The sequence below is a fragment of the Coregonus lavaretus genome, assembly GCF_964263955.1.
Source record: "Coregonus lavaretus genome assembly, chromosome: 34".
Classification (NCBI taxonomy): Eukaryota; Metazoa; Chordata; class Actinopteri; order Salmoniformes; family Salmonidae; genus Coregonus; species Coregonus lavaretus.
Genome location: NC_140021.1, coordinates 10,688,762 through 10,708,974, shown reverse-complemented (window position 1 = coordinate 10,708,974; position 20,213 = coordinate 10,688,762). Strand labels below are relative to the sequence as shown.

At 43.8% G+C, this 20,213-nt stretch overlaps 3 protein-coding genes across 3 annotated transcripts; all 3 read right to left on the bottom strand.

Annotated features, from left to right (window-relative positions):
• Positions 1 to 721: 721 nt before the first annotated feature.
• c1qtnf9 (C1q and TNF related 9) lies at positions 722 to 1,956 on the bottom strand (the record flags this gene model as incomplete). The annotated part of the gene is made up of 3 exons (XM_084152102.1): positions 722 to 1,494; positions 1,597 to 1,659; positions 1,770 to 1,956. 3 exons carry the CDS (start codon positions 1,954 to 1,956, stop codon positions 722 to 724), a joined length of 1,023 nt encoding a protein of 340 aa, XP_084008228.1.
• Positions 1,957 to 3,954: 1,998 nt separating this feature from the next.
• tagln3b (transgelin 3b) lies at positions 3,955 to 6,423 on the bottom strand (the record flags this gene model as incomplete). The annotated part of the gene is made up of 5 exons (XM_084151734.1): positions 6,285 to 6,423; positions 5,183 to 5,473; positions 4,772 to 4,946; positions 4,209 to 4,311; positions 3,955 to 4,096 (listed from the first exon to the last, which is right to left on the bottom strand). The coding sequence occupies exons 2-5, from the start codon at positions 5,360 to 5,362 to the stop codon at positions 3,955 to 3,957; spliced, it is 600 nt and encodes a 199-aa protein (XP_084007860.1). The 5' UTR covers positions 5,363 to 5,473; positions 6,285 to 6,423.
• Positions 6,424 to 8,526: 2,103 nt separating this feature from the next.
• abhd10b (abhydrolase domain containing 10, depalmitoylase b) lies at positions 8,527 to 19,931 on the bottom strand (the record flags this gene model as incomplete). The annotated part of the gene is made up of 5 exons (XM_084151953.1): positions 8,527 to 10,407; positions 10,612 to 10,749; positions 18,365 to 18,476; positions 18,734 to 18,917; positions 19,808 to 19,931. The coding sequence occupies 5 exons, from the start codon at positions 19,929 to 19,931 to the stop codon at positions 9,907 to 9,909; spliced, it is 1,059 nt and encodes a 352-aa protein (XP_084008079.1). The 3' UTR covers positions 8,527 to 9,906.
• Positions 19,932 to 20,213: the final 282 nt, after the last annotated feature.

Genomic DNA, 20,213 nt, shown 5'->3' with positions numbered 1-20,213 from the left:
GAACACGGCAGTAATGCACGCCCATAGCAGGTTGCGCTCCGTTGAGAAAAAACAGCCGTGTATTATATATACAAGTGCTATCGTCTTTGGACGTCATTTCTGGCACCAACATTTGGAATGCCTTTAAAAAACTACAGGATCTTTCAGTTTGTGGTATAATCTCAGCCTGTTTCCTCATACCTAAGTATTTTCAAATCATGCCCGCACCCATGAATTCATATGACATTACACCAGCTGATATAGCCTATTGGCACACAGTGATTTCTGAATATTGTAACCAGCATATTACATTGTACACAGGAGTAGTAAATTAAAGACAGTCAAGGGGATTTTACAGTGTATATTATTGTATTGAAATCAAACAAGATACAAGAACACTTGTCACAGGAAATCTGCCATAGATTGGTCGCTCTGGATAAGAGCGTCTGCTAAATGACTAAAATGTAAAATGTAAATGATTGGTGAGTTATCAGGGGAGAGATGATCTTAAATGATTGGTGAGTTATCAGGGGAGAGATTATCTTAAATGATAGGCTATATCAGCTGTAGCATCAAAATATTACACAAACCTGTTGTTTAATTTATATTCATATTTGATTAAAATATTTATTATTATTGTAGGCTATTCAATTCATCTATAACAGGTGGTAATAATAACACATGTTTTTTTGTGAATTTCCCACGTAACATTCCACGAGCAAATTCACTGAGCCATGTGAGCCTAATCTGCACCAAAGAGCAGGAACCCAGAGAAGGTTGTATCATCATCTTCATCAGCAAACAGCCCGTTCAAGAGCTCTCCTCCATCCACCTGCAGCCACACTTTGTCCCCCTTCTCCAGGTGCAGGACAGCCCCGCCTGCTGCCTGGTCCTCACTGCTCTGGTAGTTATCCATGGTGTGGATCACCTTCACCCCGTTTCTCACTAATGCTACTTTAACATTACGGGAGAACACAGTGATGTGGTAGGTGAAGTAGTAGGCCCCAGCCACAGCGCAGGTGAACCGTCCGGTCTGTGGGTCGTAACGGTCCTGCCTGTTGTAGATCACCTTGTCGAACCTGATCGGCACGTTAGCCGGTGGGAGTTTGGTGTATTCGGTTAAACCCACTGAGAACGCACTTTTTGGGATGAATAATGTGTCCCCCTTCTCCCCCTTGTCCCCTGTCTCGCCCCGGTTCCCTTGCTCTCCGTGGTAACCAATGTTGCCTTTGAACCCTGGGGGGCCGAGGTCTCCCTTCGGACCTGGTCGTCCTGGGGGTCCCAAGGGCCCCTGGATGCCTCGCACCCCCTGGAACCCGATCTCCCCCTTCTGCCCTTCAGGTCCCAGAGGCCCCAAATCCCCTTTTGGCCCCTGGGGTCCTGGTAACCCGAGCTCCCCCTTCTGGCCCTTGAGGCCCATGGGCCCTGAGACTCCTTGGGGCCCCATCTTCCCCGGTGGCCCCTTCTCTCCATTCTCACCCCATTTTCCCTTAATTCCTGCCAGGCCAGCCGTACCTGCAGATACAAGGATAAAGGAATTATGTTAATATTGCTTGTCAGAGAAAGCCAGTGGTGATAACCGTACAAAGTATTTTTCCTTATAAAATACAGTCTTACCCAGATCTCCTTTGTCTCCTATGGGGCCACTCTGTCCTGTTGGTCCAGTGACGCCAATTTCCCCTTTAATTAATAAAATGACCAAGAACTTTAAAAAATGTGTCAGCATGGGACCAGAAAGGCTGGTTTCTATTGAGACCTAGCTAACTGAGGAGGTTGTGCCTTAGTCTTACCTCGGTCTCCCTTGTCACCTCTGAACCCGTCTCGTCCATCTCGGCCTGGCATTCCGTTGTGGCCTGGGTCTCCTGGTATTCCTGGGTGTCCACAAACACATCCGTTCTTCTTGAATTCTTCATGTGCTATGCACCTCACAGCCAGCAGGAGGAGCAAGAGAGCGACTCTGAGTCTGACCCCCACCATGGTCCCTCAAGGGCCAATGTTCAAAGACTTCCACTTAAGTATTCTCAGCACTAGATGCACAATACAGAAGAGTGGGGTAATCCAGCGCAACGCATTATGTCCAATACACACCCACACATTCGCACACATATACATGCATAGATACACACATGCATATGAACTTAGCGCTGGAGACAGCTGAATGTTTGGAGAGCCAAGACACCGAAGAAGGCCTCACAAACTTTACCAAGGACTGAAAAGCTAGTGACATCACCATGCCAACTGCCAAGCCAGCCGTCCCATTGGTTCGACAAGGATAACGGCTATTTTAGGTTACTTATTCTGTCTGTCCAGCCCTCACCGTTCCACATCACCTGTCACCTTCTAGAATGTTCCCCATTCTCTGGAAGGGTAATGATCAGCTTGGACCCTGAATGAGGTCATCAAACTAAAATGTGCAGGGGCTATCAGGGATAAAGAGCAAGATGAATATCAGATGCCTAATTTGTCCTAATGGATTTCATTTTTAATGTCAAAGTAGGATAAAACGTCCCTTAGCTAGCGCCTGAAATCATTAGCAACAGAACACAAGACCAGGGAGATGTTACCTCATGTGTGTTTATCTTCTATATCTGAAACATCAATAGAGCAATGTTGTTAAATGTTTTACCCCATAAATTCCACCATTGCCATAAACTCTGACCTTTCCAGTTAGTGTTCTAGAACCTTTACAGCCGTCCCTACCCCCAAAGGAACGCTTAGGAAGAGTTTCAAGCAACATTCTCTTATCTTCACAGATAGCGTTCCTTAGAAGTCTGGTATACTTCCCTGATGCTGGAAATCCATTGGGAAATATATTAGCAAACCAAATATCTAGATGTCCAAGAGCAATGACTTTATTTAGTATATTTCACAGATCAGAAAAATAATACATGATTCCAGAATCAGTTTTCATCAATTTATTGGTCATATACTCTACACACAAGCTTTCAGATATAAACATATTTTTTTATGTAAACATTACAAATTATAATGAATTTTAAAAAATACATTCAAGCAATATCAGGCCTGGAACAGAATGATCCTAGTGTCACTTTCATACGGTGGCTCTTTAACAATCATGGGATTGGCTGAAACACATATGGACAGTGGACACATACATGTACATTACATAAATAAGTAATAAATGCACATCACAGAATGTTAGTAATAAAACAGAACTGAATTTAGGTCTATACATTCCTCTGCATTAGGGTGGGTGGCATCTCTTATACAAGGCATCATTTATGGTCCCTTTACTATATTAACCAGGCACAATGTGATGGTCATTTGGTTACAGAAGTTACCTCAAAGTCTTCACATATTCACACAAGACAGCAGAGGCATCATCGCTCACTGAGTTGCATTCGGTTACACATGAAACATTTCATGAGGTATAGCAAACATTCCCAAATGACTATACAATGACTCAGACACACCTACTGTACATACAAACAGAGTTAAATAATTAAAATATGTAGCATGCTATAACGTTGTCGTGCTGTAATATTTGTTAGAAGTGTAAAATACTATTTGCTTGTTTTGTAGAGGGATGACTTCAACCTTGGGTTCTCTGTACCGACTGAATTACTAAGACTTCATCCACTGAAGGGAATGGCTAGCAGGACCATATGGATGGAGAGAGTGGGACCATATGGATGGATAGAGTGGGACCATATGGATGGAGAGAGTGGGACCAAGGAGGACTGGAGAGTGGGGGTGGGGTAAGCAGAAAGCACTGAGGTCTGTAGAAATCATGGTGTGGTTGGGGTATAAGGAGCACTCCGTTTGGGTTGAGGATAAACAGTAAAAGTGTGTGTGTATGTGTGTGCGTGTGTGATTTGCTGGTGCTTCTGGGGAAGGGGGGAAAGTGGTTGGGTCATATCATGAGGTTCCAGGGGCGTGATGGAGCTTTTTTCTGGAGTACACAGCCATGCTGAGGGAACGGCTGGCAGCTGGCTGAGTGGCACGCTGGTATCTCTACATGATCTGGCGGTGTGATCCGTAGCCCGTCATGCCGGACTGAGAGGCCCCGCGGTTGCTGCCCATCTGAAGACCAATCAGACTCTGGCCTTGACGAAGCTGGTCCTCAGAGAACTCCCGCCGGTAACCCTGGGCTTTCCTACACAGACCAGGACAGACAGGACAGTTGAGACGTAGAACAACACTCACAAAACATTCAGATAACACTGCCACAGAGTTTTCCAAGTAAGGGGTCGTGGCCAGTCCATTACCTGTGGAACCAGTCGCGGTCGCCACGGTAATGTCCGTCGTCCTTGGTGAGGGCAACACTACCTAGGGCCATCAGGGTTCTCTGCACCGCAGCCATGTCCTTCCCTGTAACCATAGCAACAGTCCTCACAAACACTGGACCACACCCAGACAGCAAAGAACAGGCGGGGCATCAAATAGGCAAACAGGTTCCAAATTAAACAAACTTAGACACAGCTACCTCTTGAGTCATTTGTCCCCAAAAAAATATTTTAAATGTCTCCATGGAGTATGACCTATATAGTGGACTATAAATAGCCTGGGTACCAGTCTGTTTAGCTATCATTCCACTCCTTGCCACTCTGTGTCTTATGACACGGAGTACAATGAGTGGAATGTTAGCAGAAACAGACTGGTACTCAGACTATAAAGGATCTTGTAAATGTAATGTGAGTATTGAAGGTACCGTACAGGCAGACAGAGCTCAGCAGAGACAAGACTGTGAGACTCCCCGTCATTGGACAAGCATGTCAATGTCACATGGATGTATGGAGACATGATATGAGTCAGTGAACGTGCAGCTCACCTTCCCACAGGTCCACGGTCTGGAAGATGTCTGTGGTGATGACTCCGTAGACCTCTGCAGCCTGCAGGAACTGGGAGATCTTCTCCATCTGCTTAAAGGCCATCTGGGTCTCCGGAATCTTCTTGATGGGCTCCTTACCACGCGGGTACAGGCTATTGATGAGCCTACACAGAATCTACAGGGAGGAGGAGGAAGAAGAGGGAGGAAGAGGAATACAGATACATGGATAAAGAAGAGAAGTAGAGAGGGAGAAAGGAAGAGATTGGTCAATGAAAAGAGGGAGAGAGAGAGACAAAGAAAAAGCAGAGGAGAGCATAAATTGGTGTCATTGTTAGCTTGTATAAGCGATCGTCCTCTATCACTGACTGCGGTCCAGTCTTATTGAGCTTGTTCATTCTCATTCAGACTCACTGTTCCATCCATTAGCCAGGTTTGGAAGTTCTGTCTGCCTGGCTGTGGTCTCTCCAGGTTCCCTCCACACTGAGCTACGATCCAGTCCAGCAGCCGGGCCTCCAGGTCCAGATTATACTTCAGCTCTATCTTCTCCTGCACCTCCTTGCTCAGCCCGTAGCTGGGTCCCCTGTTAGCCATGGCTCCTCCTGTCCTGCTCACCCAGACAGACAGACAGACGGACAGAGAAGTAGTCTGCAGCTCTGCTGACCAACACCCTGGGACAGTTACAGCACTGGCAGCCTGCACCTGCTACACAAAAACAATCCATCATGTAGAAAACTGAACATTGTCAAGCAATATAATGTCTGTATTAACATCCAGTTTTTGACATCTGTCCATAAATAATGCATAGGCTTCATAGAAGTCACTTTGTTCATTATGAGACAGCATTTAGTTTGATTTTTTTGTCATTTAGAGCAATTAGGTTTAAGTGCCTTGCTCAAGGAAGGGCACATCGACATATTTTTCACCTAGTTGGCTCGGGATTCGAAACTTTCAGTTACTGGCCCAACGCTTTTAACCATTAAGCTACCTGCCATAGTTTTTCTAATCATAAACGGCATCACCTGTTGTTTTCCTAATTTCACGTCCTTTCCTCACACTCTATCCTCTGCTTTCTCCCTAATGGCAACTGTGCCCCTTACAGGACAGGCACCAGGCGCATCCCCAGAGAACCAGAGCTCTTGCCGGAATGGGTGTGGTCCTTGGCACCCGTCCTGCACATGGACACGCACATTCTAATGAGGTAGCCTAGACTGTGTGCGTGCTGAGCGTAACATCGAAAAGCAATCGCATTGCATTGATTATGTAGCCTACTATGAATGCGAAAAAAAAGCATAACTTTTTTTCCACAATAAAACAGATTTAGAAATCAGGAAGGCAGATTATAATTTATACATTTTAGTCATACAAGTTTTCCCGAATAGCCCCTAGGCAATTGAATTAACTAGCAGTGACGTTTCATTATTAATCCACAAATATATATATATATATACACACTAATGTTTCATGCTCTCAATAAATAATCATTTGAACGAATAAAAGCTCTGGGTACACTTACTATAAAGAAGAGGAGAGATAACGTATATTTCGTCCTGTAGCTGCCGTGATGTAAATGTTGCTGAGCTGGTCAGGGTAGAGGATGCTGAACTGCTGAAGCATCCATGAAGCGGTGGCTAAGGCGCGTGCGTGGGGCTAGGCTCTTGACTAAGTGTCCGGGAGTGGCACACCACCGGTTTTATATGTGCGGGCGCCACGAGGAGGATCCCTCGAGATGTCTCATACAGACTGCGACAGGACAGTAGAAACAAGAGGAGGTGGGCAGCAAGGAGAGTCCCCCGGCCCCAACCCAGCTAAGGCTATATAGGCTGACCATCATATCATCATGCCCATGGATGATTTCTAAAGGCACATGACATAAAGTGTTCACTTCTCATTGTTGATGTATTTGGCCTTAATACTCTCAGTATGTAGTATTTTATTAGGATCCCCATTAGTTGCTAACAACAATACACCTGATGAAGCGCAGAATCACAATTTATAGAACAAGAGAAATACAAGGCTTTCACGTTTATGTCTACCTTAAATGTTTCTGTAGATTTGGAAGGCACAGAACAGCCCGTTAGTGGCTGTTGCAGCTTGTCTCTCTGTTTCAATAATGAGAGCCATTGCTCTGCTTTAATTGGGTTAGAGTTACAGAAGTGGACACCAGATAGATCTGGAAAGAGAGGCTGGGTGCGGTGTGCTCTACAGTACTGATATGACAACTTGCATCACAGACTGGAAAAAGTCTCCAGACAGCATTGAAATACAGGAAATAGAGATTAATGCTTTTCTAGAATGTCTGAATATCAGAAAAGCTTTTGAACATAGCATCTGTACTATATGACTGTCAGGCTAAAATAACTAGAGGAGTATTCTCACCATCACTGTATATGTGTGTATGTATTTCCAGCCCTTGTCACTACATATTAGTCAGTTCCTCAGTGATCTATATTAAACATAACCCAGGCGGGGGTTTTTACTCCCCGATGCATGCATACGTTTGAGTGATGTCACCCGGTTGGTGTTGTGATGCGGAGGTGACTGATTGCATACCTTCTGCCTAAGAGTGAAAGGTCAGCGCAGCAGTTAGGGGATCACAGAGAGTTACTGCTTCTGCTGCAGCAGAACTGGCTTTCTGCCCCATTGAACACAGTCCAATGACCAACGACATGCTAATCAACAGCCCATTGGCTCCAACTGGGCCGGGCGTTTCATTACAACAAACCTATGGGATGTATATTATGAAAATAAATAAAACAAGGCGATCTTTGAGTGATCTTTTGTGGTTATTTTAACATTCTATGGGGCCTCTGGGATGTGGTGCTCATAATATTAACCTTTATTTTATGTTTCCTCTTGAGTTGAAGGGTTTCCTTTTGCTATTTTGAGATAGTATTTTCGGTAGGGCGGGGCATCACACTATTTCACAGTGCTTCTGCATATGAGGCAGTTTGATGGAGCTTGTTGTTTGTGTGGATTGTATTAACTCAATAACAGCTCATATATCTGCATGCAGAGTAACAGACGAGACCTGCAGTCCACTCTGGTGTGCAGAGGCTTTATTGGCCCAACAGGGTGAGACGTGGTAAAAAAGGCACAGGAAAACTATTGGGGTCTGGCAAAAGGACCAGGATGTTCTGTCAAACAAACAGCGGCAGCATTAGCAGTGGCAGCATGGCCCATAGAAAGGTTGACCAAAACAACACTGCACAGAGTAAACTGGAACTAGTAAAAGTCACACTCCCTCCCCAAGGCACGCATCAAGGACCTGGCTGAGGTTTCTGACAGACGAGCCATCACAGTTTGTACTTTCGGTGATCCTCGTTTCTCTCTATTTTGTCTCCTCTTTCTCTCCTTCTCTTTGTAACAGCATAATTAGGATAAACTGACCAGAGGCAGACTGGGAGGAAGGGTAAAGGGATCCTATATGGCTGGGAGGTAGGAGCAGCTCCAATGGGGGGGATTCCCAACTCAACCCCCCCCCCCCCTTTCCCTTCCTTAATCCTTCCACCGACTCAAACGAGTGTGGTCAGCTTGTCTATGAGGTCGTCGATGGTGTAGACCAGGGGTGTCAAAGTCAAATGGACGGAGGGCCAAATAAAAAATTTAGCTACAAGCCGAGGGCCGGACTGTTCGAATGTTCATTGAAAAATTTTTAAATGACGCATATAGTCTAGTGAACCTAATTGAACCTACTGAAAACCTAACAAATATATTCCAATATGATCAGATAAATAAAGCAATATTTTCTTATGGCTCTGTCAGTAATCTTTAATTTTCAACAGACACAAAAGACAAATTTCCTTTATATAAAAATCCCCATAACATGAACATTAAATGAAAGAAACCGGTATTCAAGGCACCATCAGTAGCCTATATTTTCTATTTTAGCAAAAGTGGGCTAAATTTACTTCAAAGAAAAAAACAATAATAGCAATTTTCTATCATCCACTCAACTGAAATATTTTTAAAATATAATTGGATTGAAATACAATAAAATAAAGTGCAAAAATCTATTAATCAAAAACAACACTTTGTTTAAGGAGAAGTAACATGCAGTGAAAACAAATATTAAACTTTAACTTTTAAACTTGAACTGAGTAAAAACTCTAAATATGTGATTGCACAGTAATGTTCACTTGTTTGAGGTTGAGGGTGATACTTGGTGGTGTCCCATCTTTTCCACAAGTTCATCAATGTTCGGGGTAAGGCTCTGAGCTGAGGAAATCCTCAGAATTGAGTGGAGGTGTTCAGCAGTAAGTCGACTTCTGTGTGATGTTTTGTTCAGGTTCATCAAAGAAAACAGTTGTTCACACAGGTATGTGCTGCCAAACATAGACAACGTTTGAGCAGCCTGGATGCGCAGCTGGGGCATTGTGTCGGGGAGGAAACGGGCGAACTCCGCAGCACCCACTGCCGCATATTTTGCCCTCAGTGCATCATTGCATTGGAGGTCAATCAACTCCATTTGGAGGTTTGGTGGTGAGCTTTCCACGTCAACAGCAAATGGGTTACCGAGCAGTTCCAACCTGCTTTTTTGTGCTTCAAAGTCAGCAAATCGGCGTCGAAAGTCAGCGGCAAGCATACATATTTTATCAGCCAACTGTGCGCTCGGGAACGCACTGGTAGAGAGCTTCTCTTTCATGGTCTGGCAGCTGGGAAAGTGGCTCAAATTTTCTTTCCGCATCTGCGTCTCCCACAGAGTCAGTTTGGTTTTAAATGCCTTCACTGTACTGTACATATCAGAGATGACATGATCCCGACCCTGCAGCTGCAAGTTCATTGCATTCAGATGACTCGTAATGTCACACAGAAAAGCCATTTCACACAGAAACATTTCGTCTCGGAGTTGTGTTGTGTCTTTCCCTTTGCTGTCCAAGAACAGACAAATCTCCTCACGAAGCTCGAAACATCTTTGAAGCACCTTTCCCTGGCTTAGCCATCGCACCTCTGTGTGATAAGGCAAATCACCATGCTCCGTTTCTAACTCCGTCAGAAATGCCTTGAACTGGCGGTGATTCAAACCTTTGGCTCTGATAAAGTTAACTGTGCGCGTGATGATGCTCATTACATGCTCCATTTTCAAGGCTTTACCGCACAACGCTTCCTGGTGTATGATACAATGATAAGCTGTCAGCTCACCTGTCGCGTTTTCCTCTTGCATCTTTTCCCGTATCTTGACGCATATAGTATTGGTGCGTGTAAAAGATCTGCGGGCTGCCGGCTTGCTGCGGTCTGCGGGCCGGTTCTAATAATAAATCAAGATCATCCCAGGGGCCGTAAAAAACCTTCTCGCGGGCCGGATGTGGCCCGCGGGCCTTGACTCTGACATATGTGGTGTAGACCATGAGCTTGATGTCGTCTTTCTCGGCCATGCGGTGCTGGCCGTGGCGGCGGAGGATGACGTCCACGTCGGGGCTGAGGACGCGCTCTGCCACCTGCATGGAGATGTGCCAGGGTACGTCGTCGTCCTTCAGGCCGTGGATGAGCCTCACGGGGCAGGTGATGGGGATGGGGCTCTGGAGGACACAGTGGTTCTCTGCCTCCTTCAGGAAGTCCATGGTGAACGTGTAGGCGCCCTCCTCGCTGTGCTTGGTGGGCACCGTCAGCACACCCTTCTCTTCAATCTCCTTACGCACCTGTGGTGAAACGGGATCAATTCCATTTTAAATCAAACAATGAATTGACCTTCACACAGATCAGATGATTGAATTTCAATTCACCACACCCCTGAATTGCCTGAATAGAAATGGAATTAGCTCCAACTCTGGTCATAATCACATGTACATTAGTTAATGTCATTCATAGTAATCCAGGGGTTATTTCATAATGTCCTCTCTCACCTCTAGAGACATTGACTTGAAGGCTGTGATGACGTGGTCTGCTGCCGTGGAGATCCCCACAAGAGCTGCAGTCTTCTCCGGCCTGGCGATAGCTGCCAACAGCATGAGCCAGCTGCCCATACTAGACCCCACCATGATCTAAACAGAGACCATGGGGAAAAACATGATTACATTAAAGATGCCTAGACCTAGGATAGGGAGCAAGGGTACATAGAAATACCAATAGTTTGATATGGATTGCTTGGCTTGTCTCGTTGTCTCCTCTCCTTGTCTCCTTTTTTTCCATTTGAACTGAGTCTTCTGCAGAGAAGCACCATGGGTGTCACTATCTAGCTATCGCTACAATGGACAGAAGAACAGCAGTTTCTAAACACAAATGTGATTCTAACCACTAACCACAGCCTGTAGTCCTAACCTTGACTGTAAACCATCATCACAGGAACATTGGGAGTAATATCAGCCATTGGTGACTCTGGCCCTGCTAACGGTGTCATTCACTAGCTGTGTGTCTGATTAATGTCTAGGACAGCCTTGAATCCTGGCACGGAGGCTATGATACTCTGGTACTGATTTAATGGTGTGAACTTTACATGGTGGTGAGATGCTATTACATTTGTGTGACACAGTGCCCCCTTGTGGAAAAATGTGTCACTAAACACACCACAGCAGACAAATACAGTGCTTTGGGAAAGTATTCAGAACCCTTAACGTTTTCCACATTTTGTTACATTACAGCCTTATTCTAAAATGGATTAAATAAATAAAAATCCTCAACAATATACATACAATACCCCATAATGACAAAGCAAAAACAGGTTTTTATAATTTTTTTGCAAATGTATTAAAAATAGAAAACAGAAATAACTTATTTACATAAGTATTCAGACCCTTTGCTATGAGACTCGAAATTGAGCTCATGTGAATCCTGTTTCCATCGATCATCCTTGAGATATTTCTTCAACTTGATTGGAGTCCACCTGTGGTAAATTGGACATGATTTGTAAAGGCACACACCAGTCTATATAAGGTCCCACAGTTGACAGTGCATGTCATAGCAAAAACCAAGCCATGAGGTCGAAGGAATTGTCCGTAGAGCTCCGAGACAGGATTGTGTCGAGCAACAGATCTGGGGAAGGGTACCAAAAAATGTCTGCAGCATTGAATATCCCCAAGAACACAGTGGCCTCCATCATTCTTAAATGGAAGAAGTTTGGAACCACCAAGACTCTTCCTAGAGCTGGCCGCCCGGCCAAACTGAGCATCGGGGAAGAAGGGCTTTGGTCAGGGAGGTGACCAAGAACCCGATGGTAACTCTGACAGAGCTCCAGAGTTCCTCTGTGGAGATGGGAGAACCTTCCAGAAGCACAACCATCTCTGCAGCACTCCACCAATCAGGCCTTTATGGTATAGTGGCCAGACGGAACCACTCCTCAGTAAAAGACACATGACAGCCCACTTAGAGTTTGCCAAAAGGCACCTAAAGGACTCTCAGACCATGAGAAACAAGATTCTCTGGTCTGGTGAAACCAAGATTGAACTCTTTGGCCTGAATGCTAAGCTTCCCGTCTGGAGGAAACCTGGCACCATCCCTACGATGAAGCATGGTGGTGGCAGCATAATGCCGTGGGGATGTTTTTCAGCGGCAGGGACTGGGAGACTAGTCCGAATCGAGGAAAAGATTAATGGAGCAAAGTACAGAGAGATCCTTGATGAAAACCTGCTCCAGAGCGCTCAGGACCTCAGACTAAGGTTCACCTTCCAACAGGACAACAACCCTAAGCACACAGCCAAGACAACGCAGGAGTGGCTTTGGGACAAGTCTCTGAATGTCCTTGAGTGGCCCAGCCAAAGCCCGGCCTTGAACCCGATCGAACATCTCTGAAGAGACCTGAAAATAGCTTTGCAGCGATGCTCTCCATCCAACCTGACAGAGCTTGAGAGGATCTGCAGAGAAGAATGGGAGAAACTCCCCAAATACAACTGTGTGCCAAGCTTGTAGCGTCATACCCAAGAAGACTCAAGGCTGTAATCGCTGCCAAAGGTGCTTCAACAAAGTACTGAGTAAAGGGTCTGAATACTTATGTAAATGTCATATTTCATTTATTTATTTTTTCTAAACTTGCAAAAACTATCTCTGAACCTGTTTTTGCTTTGTCATTATGGGGTATTGTGTGTAGATTGATGAGGGGAAAAAAACAATTTAATCAATTTTAGAAGAAAGCTGTAAGTCCAAGGGTCTGAATACTTTCCGAATGCCCTGTATATAGAGAGTTGGGCCAGGTTTTAGAACGGCTGCCATGTTAGCGCCTTTATTCTCTACATGTTGGTGCTGTAACAATACAAGAGGTCCTCTGACAGTTCCCTATGAAATGACCCGCTGTTAACAAGCAAAACAGAGCAGCGTATTTAACAGACATTTTTATTGATTAGCATTTGGGATAATGTGTATCCAAGTCTGTACTGTGATGACAACAAATTGCATATCTGCTTACACTGGACATCTTCAAAGGTTTTGAACACTATCAGAAACAAACAGCACAACGTGGAAGCATCAAATATGACTATTGAGGAGAAGTCCATTAGCTCGGACAAATTGAAAACCCTAGTCATTGGCGACTCCATTACACACAATATTAGACTTAAAATGAATCATCCAGCGATCATACACTGTTTACCAGGGGGCAGGGCTACCGACGTAAAGACTAATCTGAAGATTGTGCTGGCTAAGGCTAAAACTGGTGAGTGTAGAGAGTATAGGGATATTGTTATCCACGTTGGCACCAACGATGTTAGGATGAAACAGTCAGAGGTCACCAAGCGCAACATAGCTTCAGCGTGTAAATCAACTAGAAAGATTTGTCGGCATCGAGTAATTGTCTCTGGCCCCTTCCCAGTTAGGGCGAGTGATGAGCTCTACAGCAGTCTCACAACTCAATCACTGGTTGAATACTGTTTTCTTCTCCTCCCAAAATATTGCTTTTGTAGATAATTGGCCCTCTTTCTGGGACTCCCCCACAAACAGGACCAAGCCTGGCCTGCTGAGGAGTGACGGACTCCATCCTAGCTGGAGGGGTGCTCTCATCTTATCCATGAACATAGACAGGGCTCTAACTCCTCTAGCTCCACAATGAGATAGGGTGCAGGCCAGGCAGCAGGCTGTTAGCCAGCCTGCCAGCGTAGCGGAGTCTGCCACTAGGACAGTCAGTGTAGTCAGCTCAGCTATCCCCATTGAGAGCGTGTCTGTGCCTCGATCTAGGTTGAGCAAAACAAAACATGGCGGTGTTCACCTTAGCAATTTCACTGGAATAAAGACCTCCTCCATTCTTGTCATTATTGAAAGAGATTGTGATATCTCACATCTCAAAATAGGGTTATTTAATGTTAGATCCCTTACTTCCAAAGCAGTCATAGTCAATGAACTAATCACTGATCATAACCTTGATGTGATTGGCCTGACTGAAACATGGCTCAAGCCTGATGAATTTCCTGTGTTAAATGAGGCCTCTCCTCCTGGTTACACTAGTGACCATATCACCGATGCATCCCGCAAAGGCGGAGGTGTTGCTAACATTAATGACAGCAAATTTAAATCTACAAACATTTTTTTACTGCGTTTTCTACTTTTGAGCTTCTAGTCATGAAATCTATGCAGCCTACTCAATCACTTTCTATAGCTACTGTTTACAGGCCTCCTGGGCCATATACAGCGTTCCTCACTGAGTTTCCTGAATTCCTATCGGACCTTGTAGTCATGGCAGATAATATTCTAATTTTTGGAGACTTTAATATTCACATGGAAAAGTCCACAGACTCATTTATTCTGGTATTGCCCCTATGTAGCTTGTTTCTGGTCACAGGTTCAGGAATGGTTAAAAAAATCACAACATTCACTTAAAATTAACCTTACAAATAGCAGTGTTGGGCGATTTGGAAAGCCATAGTCAATCAATAAATAATATAATAATACTTGTAAGAAAGGTTTTCATCTTTGGCTCACAATCTGTGAATACTCTACGATTAGAAAGGTTCAAAATGTATGTAAAATATCACAGCACAATTGAAAAATATATGGCACATGGAAACCAAAGGTGGGATTAAAGAGGTTATGTTTGGTAATGTATTATTGTTATGTGATTGTTTTATATAAAAGTACCATGTATACAAAATGTGTATGCAAAATGTATATGTAAAATGTATGTATACAGTGAGGGAAAAAAGTATTTGATCCCCTGCTGATTTTGTACGTTTGCCCACTGACAAAGACATGATCAGTCTATAATTTTAATGGTAGGTTAATTTGAACAGTGAGAGACAGAATAACAACAACAAAATCCAGAACAATGTATGTCAAAAATATTATAAATTTATTTGCATTTTAATGAGGGAAATAAGTATTTGACCCCTCTGCAAAACATGACTTAGTACTTGGTGGCAAAACCCTTGTTGGCAATCACAGAGGTCAGACGTTTCTTGTAGTTGGCCACCAGGTTTGCACACATCTCAGGAGGGATTTTGTTCCACTCCTCTTTGCAGATCTTCTCCAAGTCATTAAGGTTTCGAGGCTGACGTTTGGCAACTCGAACCTTCAGCTCCCTCCACAGATTTTCTATGGGATTAAGGTCTGGAGACTGGCTAGGCCACTCCAGGACCTTAATGTGCTTCTTCTTGAGCCACTCCTTTGTTGCCTTGGCCGTGTGTTTTGGGTCATTGTCATGCTGGAATACCCATCCACAACCCATTTTCAATGCCCTGGCTGAGGGAAGGAGGTTCTCACCCAAGATTTGACGGTACATGGCCCCGTCCATCGTCCCTTTGATGCAGTGAAGTTGTCCTGTCCCCTTAGCAGAAAAACACCCCCAAAGCATAATGTTTCCACCTCCATGTTTGACGGTGGAGATGGTGTTCTTGGGGTCATAGGCAGCATTCCTCCTCCTCCAAACACGGCGAGTTGAGTTGATGGCAAAGAGCTCGATTTTGGTCTCATCTGACCACAACACTTTCACCCAGTTCTCCTCTGAATCATTCAGATGTTCATTGGCAAACTTCAGACGGGCCTGTATATGTTCTTTCTTGAGCAGGGGGACATTGCGGGCGCTGCAGGATTTCAGTCCTTCACGGCGTAGTGTGTTACCAATTGTTTTCTTGGTGACTATGGTCCCAGCTGCCTTGAGATCATTGACAAGATCCTCCTGTGTAGTTCTGGGCTGATTCCTCACCGTTCTCATGATCATTGCAACTCCACGAGGTGAGATCTTGCATGGAGCCCCAGGCCGAGGGAGATTGACAGGTCTTTTGTGTTTCTTCCATTTGCGAATAATCGCACCAACTGTTGTCACCTTCTCATCAAGCTGCTTGGCGATGGTCTTGTAGCCCATTCCAGCCTTGTGTAGGTCTACAATCTTGTCCCTGACATCCTTGGAGAGCTCTTTGGTCTTGGCCATGGTGGAGAGTTTGGAATCTGATTGATTGATTGCTTCTGTGGACAGGTGTCTTTTATACAGGTAACACGCTGAGATTAGGAGCACTCCCTTTAAGAGTGTGCTCCTAATCTCAGCTCGTTACCTGTATAAAAGACACCTGGGAGCCAGAAATCTTTCTGATTGAGAGGGGCTCAAATACTTATTTCCCTCATTAAAATGCAAATCAATTCATAACATTTTCGACGTGCGTTTTTCTGGATTTTGTTGTTGTTATTCTGTCTCTCACTGTTCAAATAAACCTACTACTAAAATTATAGACTGATCATGTCTTTGTCAGTGGGTAAACATACAAAATCAGCAGGGGATCAAATACTTTTTTCCCTCACTGTATGTAGCAGAAAAGCTGTAAAAAACAAACAACATATGTGTCCTCTGAAGAGTGGGGGTGGATGGGTTAATAAAAAATCCAAATCCACAGACCCACTCCCAAAGGCTTTCAGAGCCATCATCGACTCAGGGGACAGTCTATAACTGGGTTATAACGGGACGGTCTATAACTGGGTTATAACGGGACGGTCTATAACTGGATTATAAAGGGACGGTCTATAACTGTGTTATAAAGGGACGGTCTATAACTGGATTATAAAGGGACGGTCAATAACTGGATTATAAAGGGACGGTCTATAACTGGGTTATAAAGGGACGGTCTATAACTGGATTATAAAGGGACGGTCTATAACTGGGTTATAAAGGGACGGTCTATAACTGGGTTATAAAGGGACGGTCTATAACTGGATTATAAAGGGACGGTCAATAACTGTGTTATAAAGGGACGGTCAATAACTGGATTATAAAGGGACGGTCTATAACTGGATTATAAAGGGACGGTCTATAACTGTGTTATAAAGGGACGGTCTATAACTGTTATAAAGGGACGGTCTATAACTGTGTTATAAAGGGACGGTCTATAACTGTGTTATAAAGGGACGGTCTATAACTGTGTTATAAAGGGACGGTCTATAACTGTGTTATAAAGGGACGGTCTATAACTGTGTTATAAAGGGACGGTCTATAACTGTGTTATAAAGGGACGGTCTATAACTGGGTTATAAAGGGACGGTCTATAACTGGGTTATAAAGGAACGGTCTAATAACTGGGTTATAAAGGAACGGTCTATAACTGGGTTATAAAGGGACGGTCTATAACTGGGTTATAAAGGGACGGTCTATAACTGGATTATAAAGGGACGGTCTATAACTGGGTTATAACGGGACGGTCTATAACTGGGTTATAAAGGGACGGTCTATAACTGGGTTATAAAGGGACGGTCTATAACTGGGTTATAACGGGACGGTCTATAACTGGGTTATAACGGGACGGTCTATAACTGGGTTATAAAGGGACGGTCTATAACTGGATTATAAAGGGACGGTCTATAACTGGATTATAAAGGGACGGTCTATAACTGGATTATAAAGGGACGGTCTATAACTGGGTTATAACGGGACAGTCTATAACTGGGTTATAAAGGGACGGTCTATAACTGGGTTATAACGGGACGTCTATAACTGGGTTATAACGGGACAGTCTATAACTGGGTTATAACGGGACGGTCTATAACTGGATTTTAAGGGACGGTCTATAACTGGGTTATAAAGGAACGGTCTATAACTGGGTTATAAAGGGACGGTCTATAACTGGATTATAAAGGGACGGTCTATAACTGTGTTATAAAGGGACGGTCTATAACTGGATATATGCAATAAAAAATGTTATAAATCAATTTATAACATTTTTGACATGCGTTTTTCTGGATTTTGTTGTTGTTATTCTGTCTCTCACTGTTCAAATAAACCTACCATTCAAATTATAGACTGATCATTTCTTTGTCAGTGGGCAAACGTACAAAATCAGCAGGGGATCAAATATTTTTTTCCCTCACTGTACACCTCCGATTGACTCAAATGATGTCAATTAGCCTATCAGAAGCTTCTAAATCCATGACATCATTTTCTGGAATTTTCCAAGCTGTTTAAAGGCACAGTCATCTTAGTGTATGTAAACTTCTGACCCACTGGAATTGTGATACAGTGAATTATAAGTGAAATAATCTGTCTGTAAACAATTGTTGGAGAAATTACTTGTGTCATGCACAAAGTAGATGTCCTAACCGACTTGCCAAAACTATAGTTTGTTAACACGAAATTTGTGGAGTGGTTGAAAAACGAATTTTAATGACTCCAACCTAAGTGTATGTAAACTTCCGACTTCAACTGCATCTAAAGGCTAGTTTAGATAGGATCCTAGATCCACCAGTGGAGAGTTATTTCACCTGTGGCCCCTCTGCTAGTTCATCCAACACAAAGAGGACGTCTTTCTTCCAGGTGCCGATGGTCCCTTTAGTGAACACCCCCTCTGATAACCCATGGCCTGTGTAATCAAACCTGGGGAAACAAACACAACATGAGCCTGGAGAACCACAGTCAGAAATACAATAAAGCATCTAACAAAATCTGTACTATGCTAGCATAATAATTCAAAGAGAGTACAGAATCTATTTGAGTAACACGTTAGAGGGTGGTCTATTTGCGTACCATACTTAAAATATAGGTTGGGGGGAGGTAATGAACCTCATTTGTATGGCCTTAGGGTCTTAAATTAAATTTGCATGGCCTTAGGGTGACCGTGTAATGTACAGTACCTTAGGTATGAATGTCCTAGTGACCTGCAGAACTCCTCCAGGGCCTCAGCTTTCAGGCCGTTCATGTTGGATCCATACCCAGGCAGGAAGACCACACCTGGACTCTTCCCCTTTACCCTGCGGTAGGCCAGCTTGGGGAGCTCTGGCCTTGTCACATACTGCACAGAGGACTTCTGTCTCACCCCTGTAGGACACACACACACTCAGTTGTGTCAATTGACTATGACATATTTATAAAAAGTTATTTAATGCAAAAGATGAGAATGGAGTGTGTCTTATAAAAATGTAGGTTTTATATGGGTGATTCATGCAATACCCTTGAAAGATAAAATCAGCAAGTAGTCAACCAAGGAATGATCAGCTAAGGCATTCTTATGTAACATTTTGAAAACCGACTGAACAGAGACAGATACGGAATAGCCTATGATGCAATGCAATTCAGGTGGAAACTTTTGTTACTTTCCTCAATACAAGAAATTGAGAACATTAGAATAACATTACATTACCACATTAAAACAAAATGGTATGATAAAAGCTATACTTAATTTACCAGCATTTGCATTGATTGTCTTGTCTAAAAACTAGGCTACCCTGCGTTTTTAAACTGGAACTGTAGTGCCACTTGGAAGATTATCCCTTCCACCATTGTGCGAGATCTTAGAACACGCGCAGATGCTGCACAGTTTATATGCGCATGAGAAAACCAAACTATATTCAGATGACCGGGCCTGCCTCTGCCACTCCCCCTCCTGTACTTTTTAATGCCGCGTTCAAAACACCTGGGAACTCGGAACTCGGAAATATCCGACTTCATGCGTTCAAAACAACTGGGACCTTGAAAAGAAACGAGCTCCGACTGGGAAAAATCTTTTGAACGGTCATCCAACTCGGAATTCCAACTCGGGAACTCGGGCCTCTTTCTAGAGCTCCAACTTTCCGACATGAACATCACTGATGTAATGATTTGACCTCGTATTTTACCGAGTTCCCAGTTGTTTTGAACGTGGCATAATTCCGTAGCCTATACATTTTCCAGTGAAGTCGTTACATTATGAACTGTAGTATCATACTCACCTCCCAAAGTATTTGGCAAGATAGTAGCGACTCCTCTATTCGTCAAAATGTGAGCAAATCCTTTACTGCAGGACCTCAGCACCACGGCTGCCATATTTCTGGCTCCACCACCCACTGCGGACATATCGCGAGAAGACCAATGTTGCCAGACGCAACGTTATTCTTTTACAACGCGGGTCCCTACTACGTTAGTACCCTGGTTAAAATTTCCTGTTTTAAGGACATCTCCCAATCACTCTGTTATGTGGCAAACTTTGCAAACCTTCATCTCTGGGTCTTTAGGTTTGGTATTGCACCTGTCCATATATCCACAATAGCCTACATTTACATTTGAGTCATTTAGCAGACGCTCTTATCCATACATTTTTTTTTCTTCATACTGGTCCTCCGTGGGAAACGAACCCTC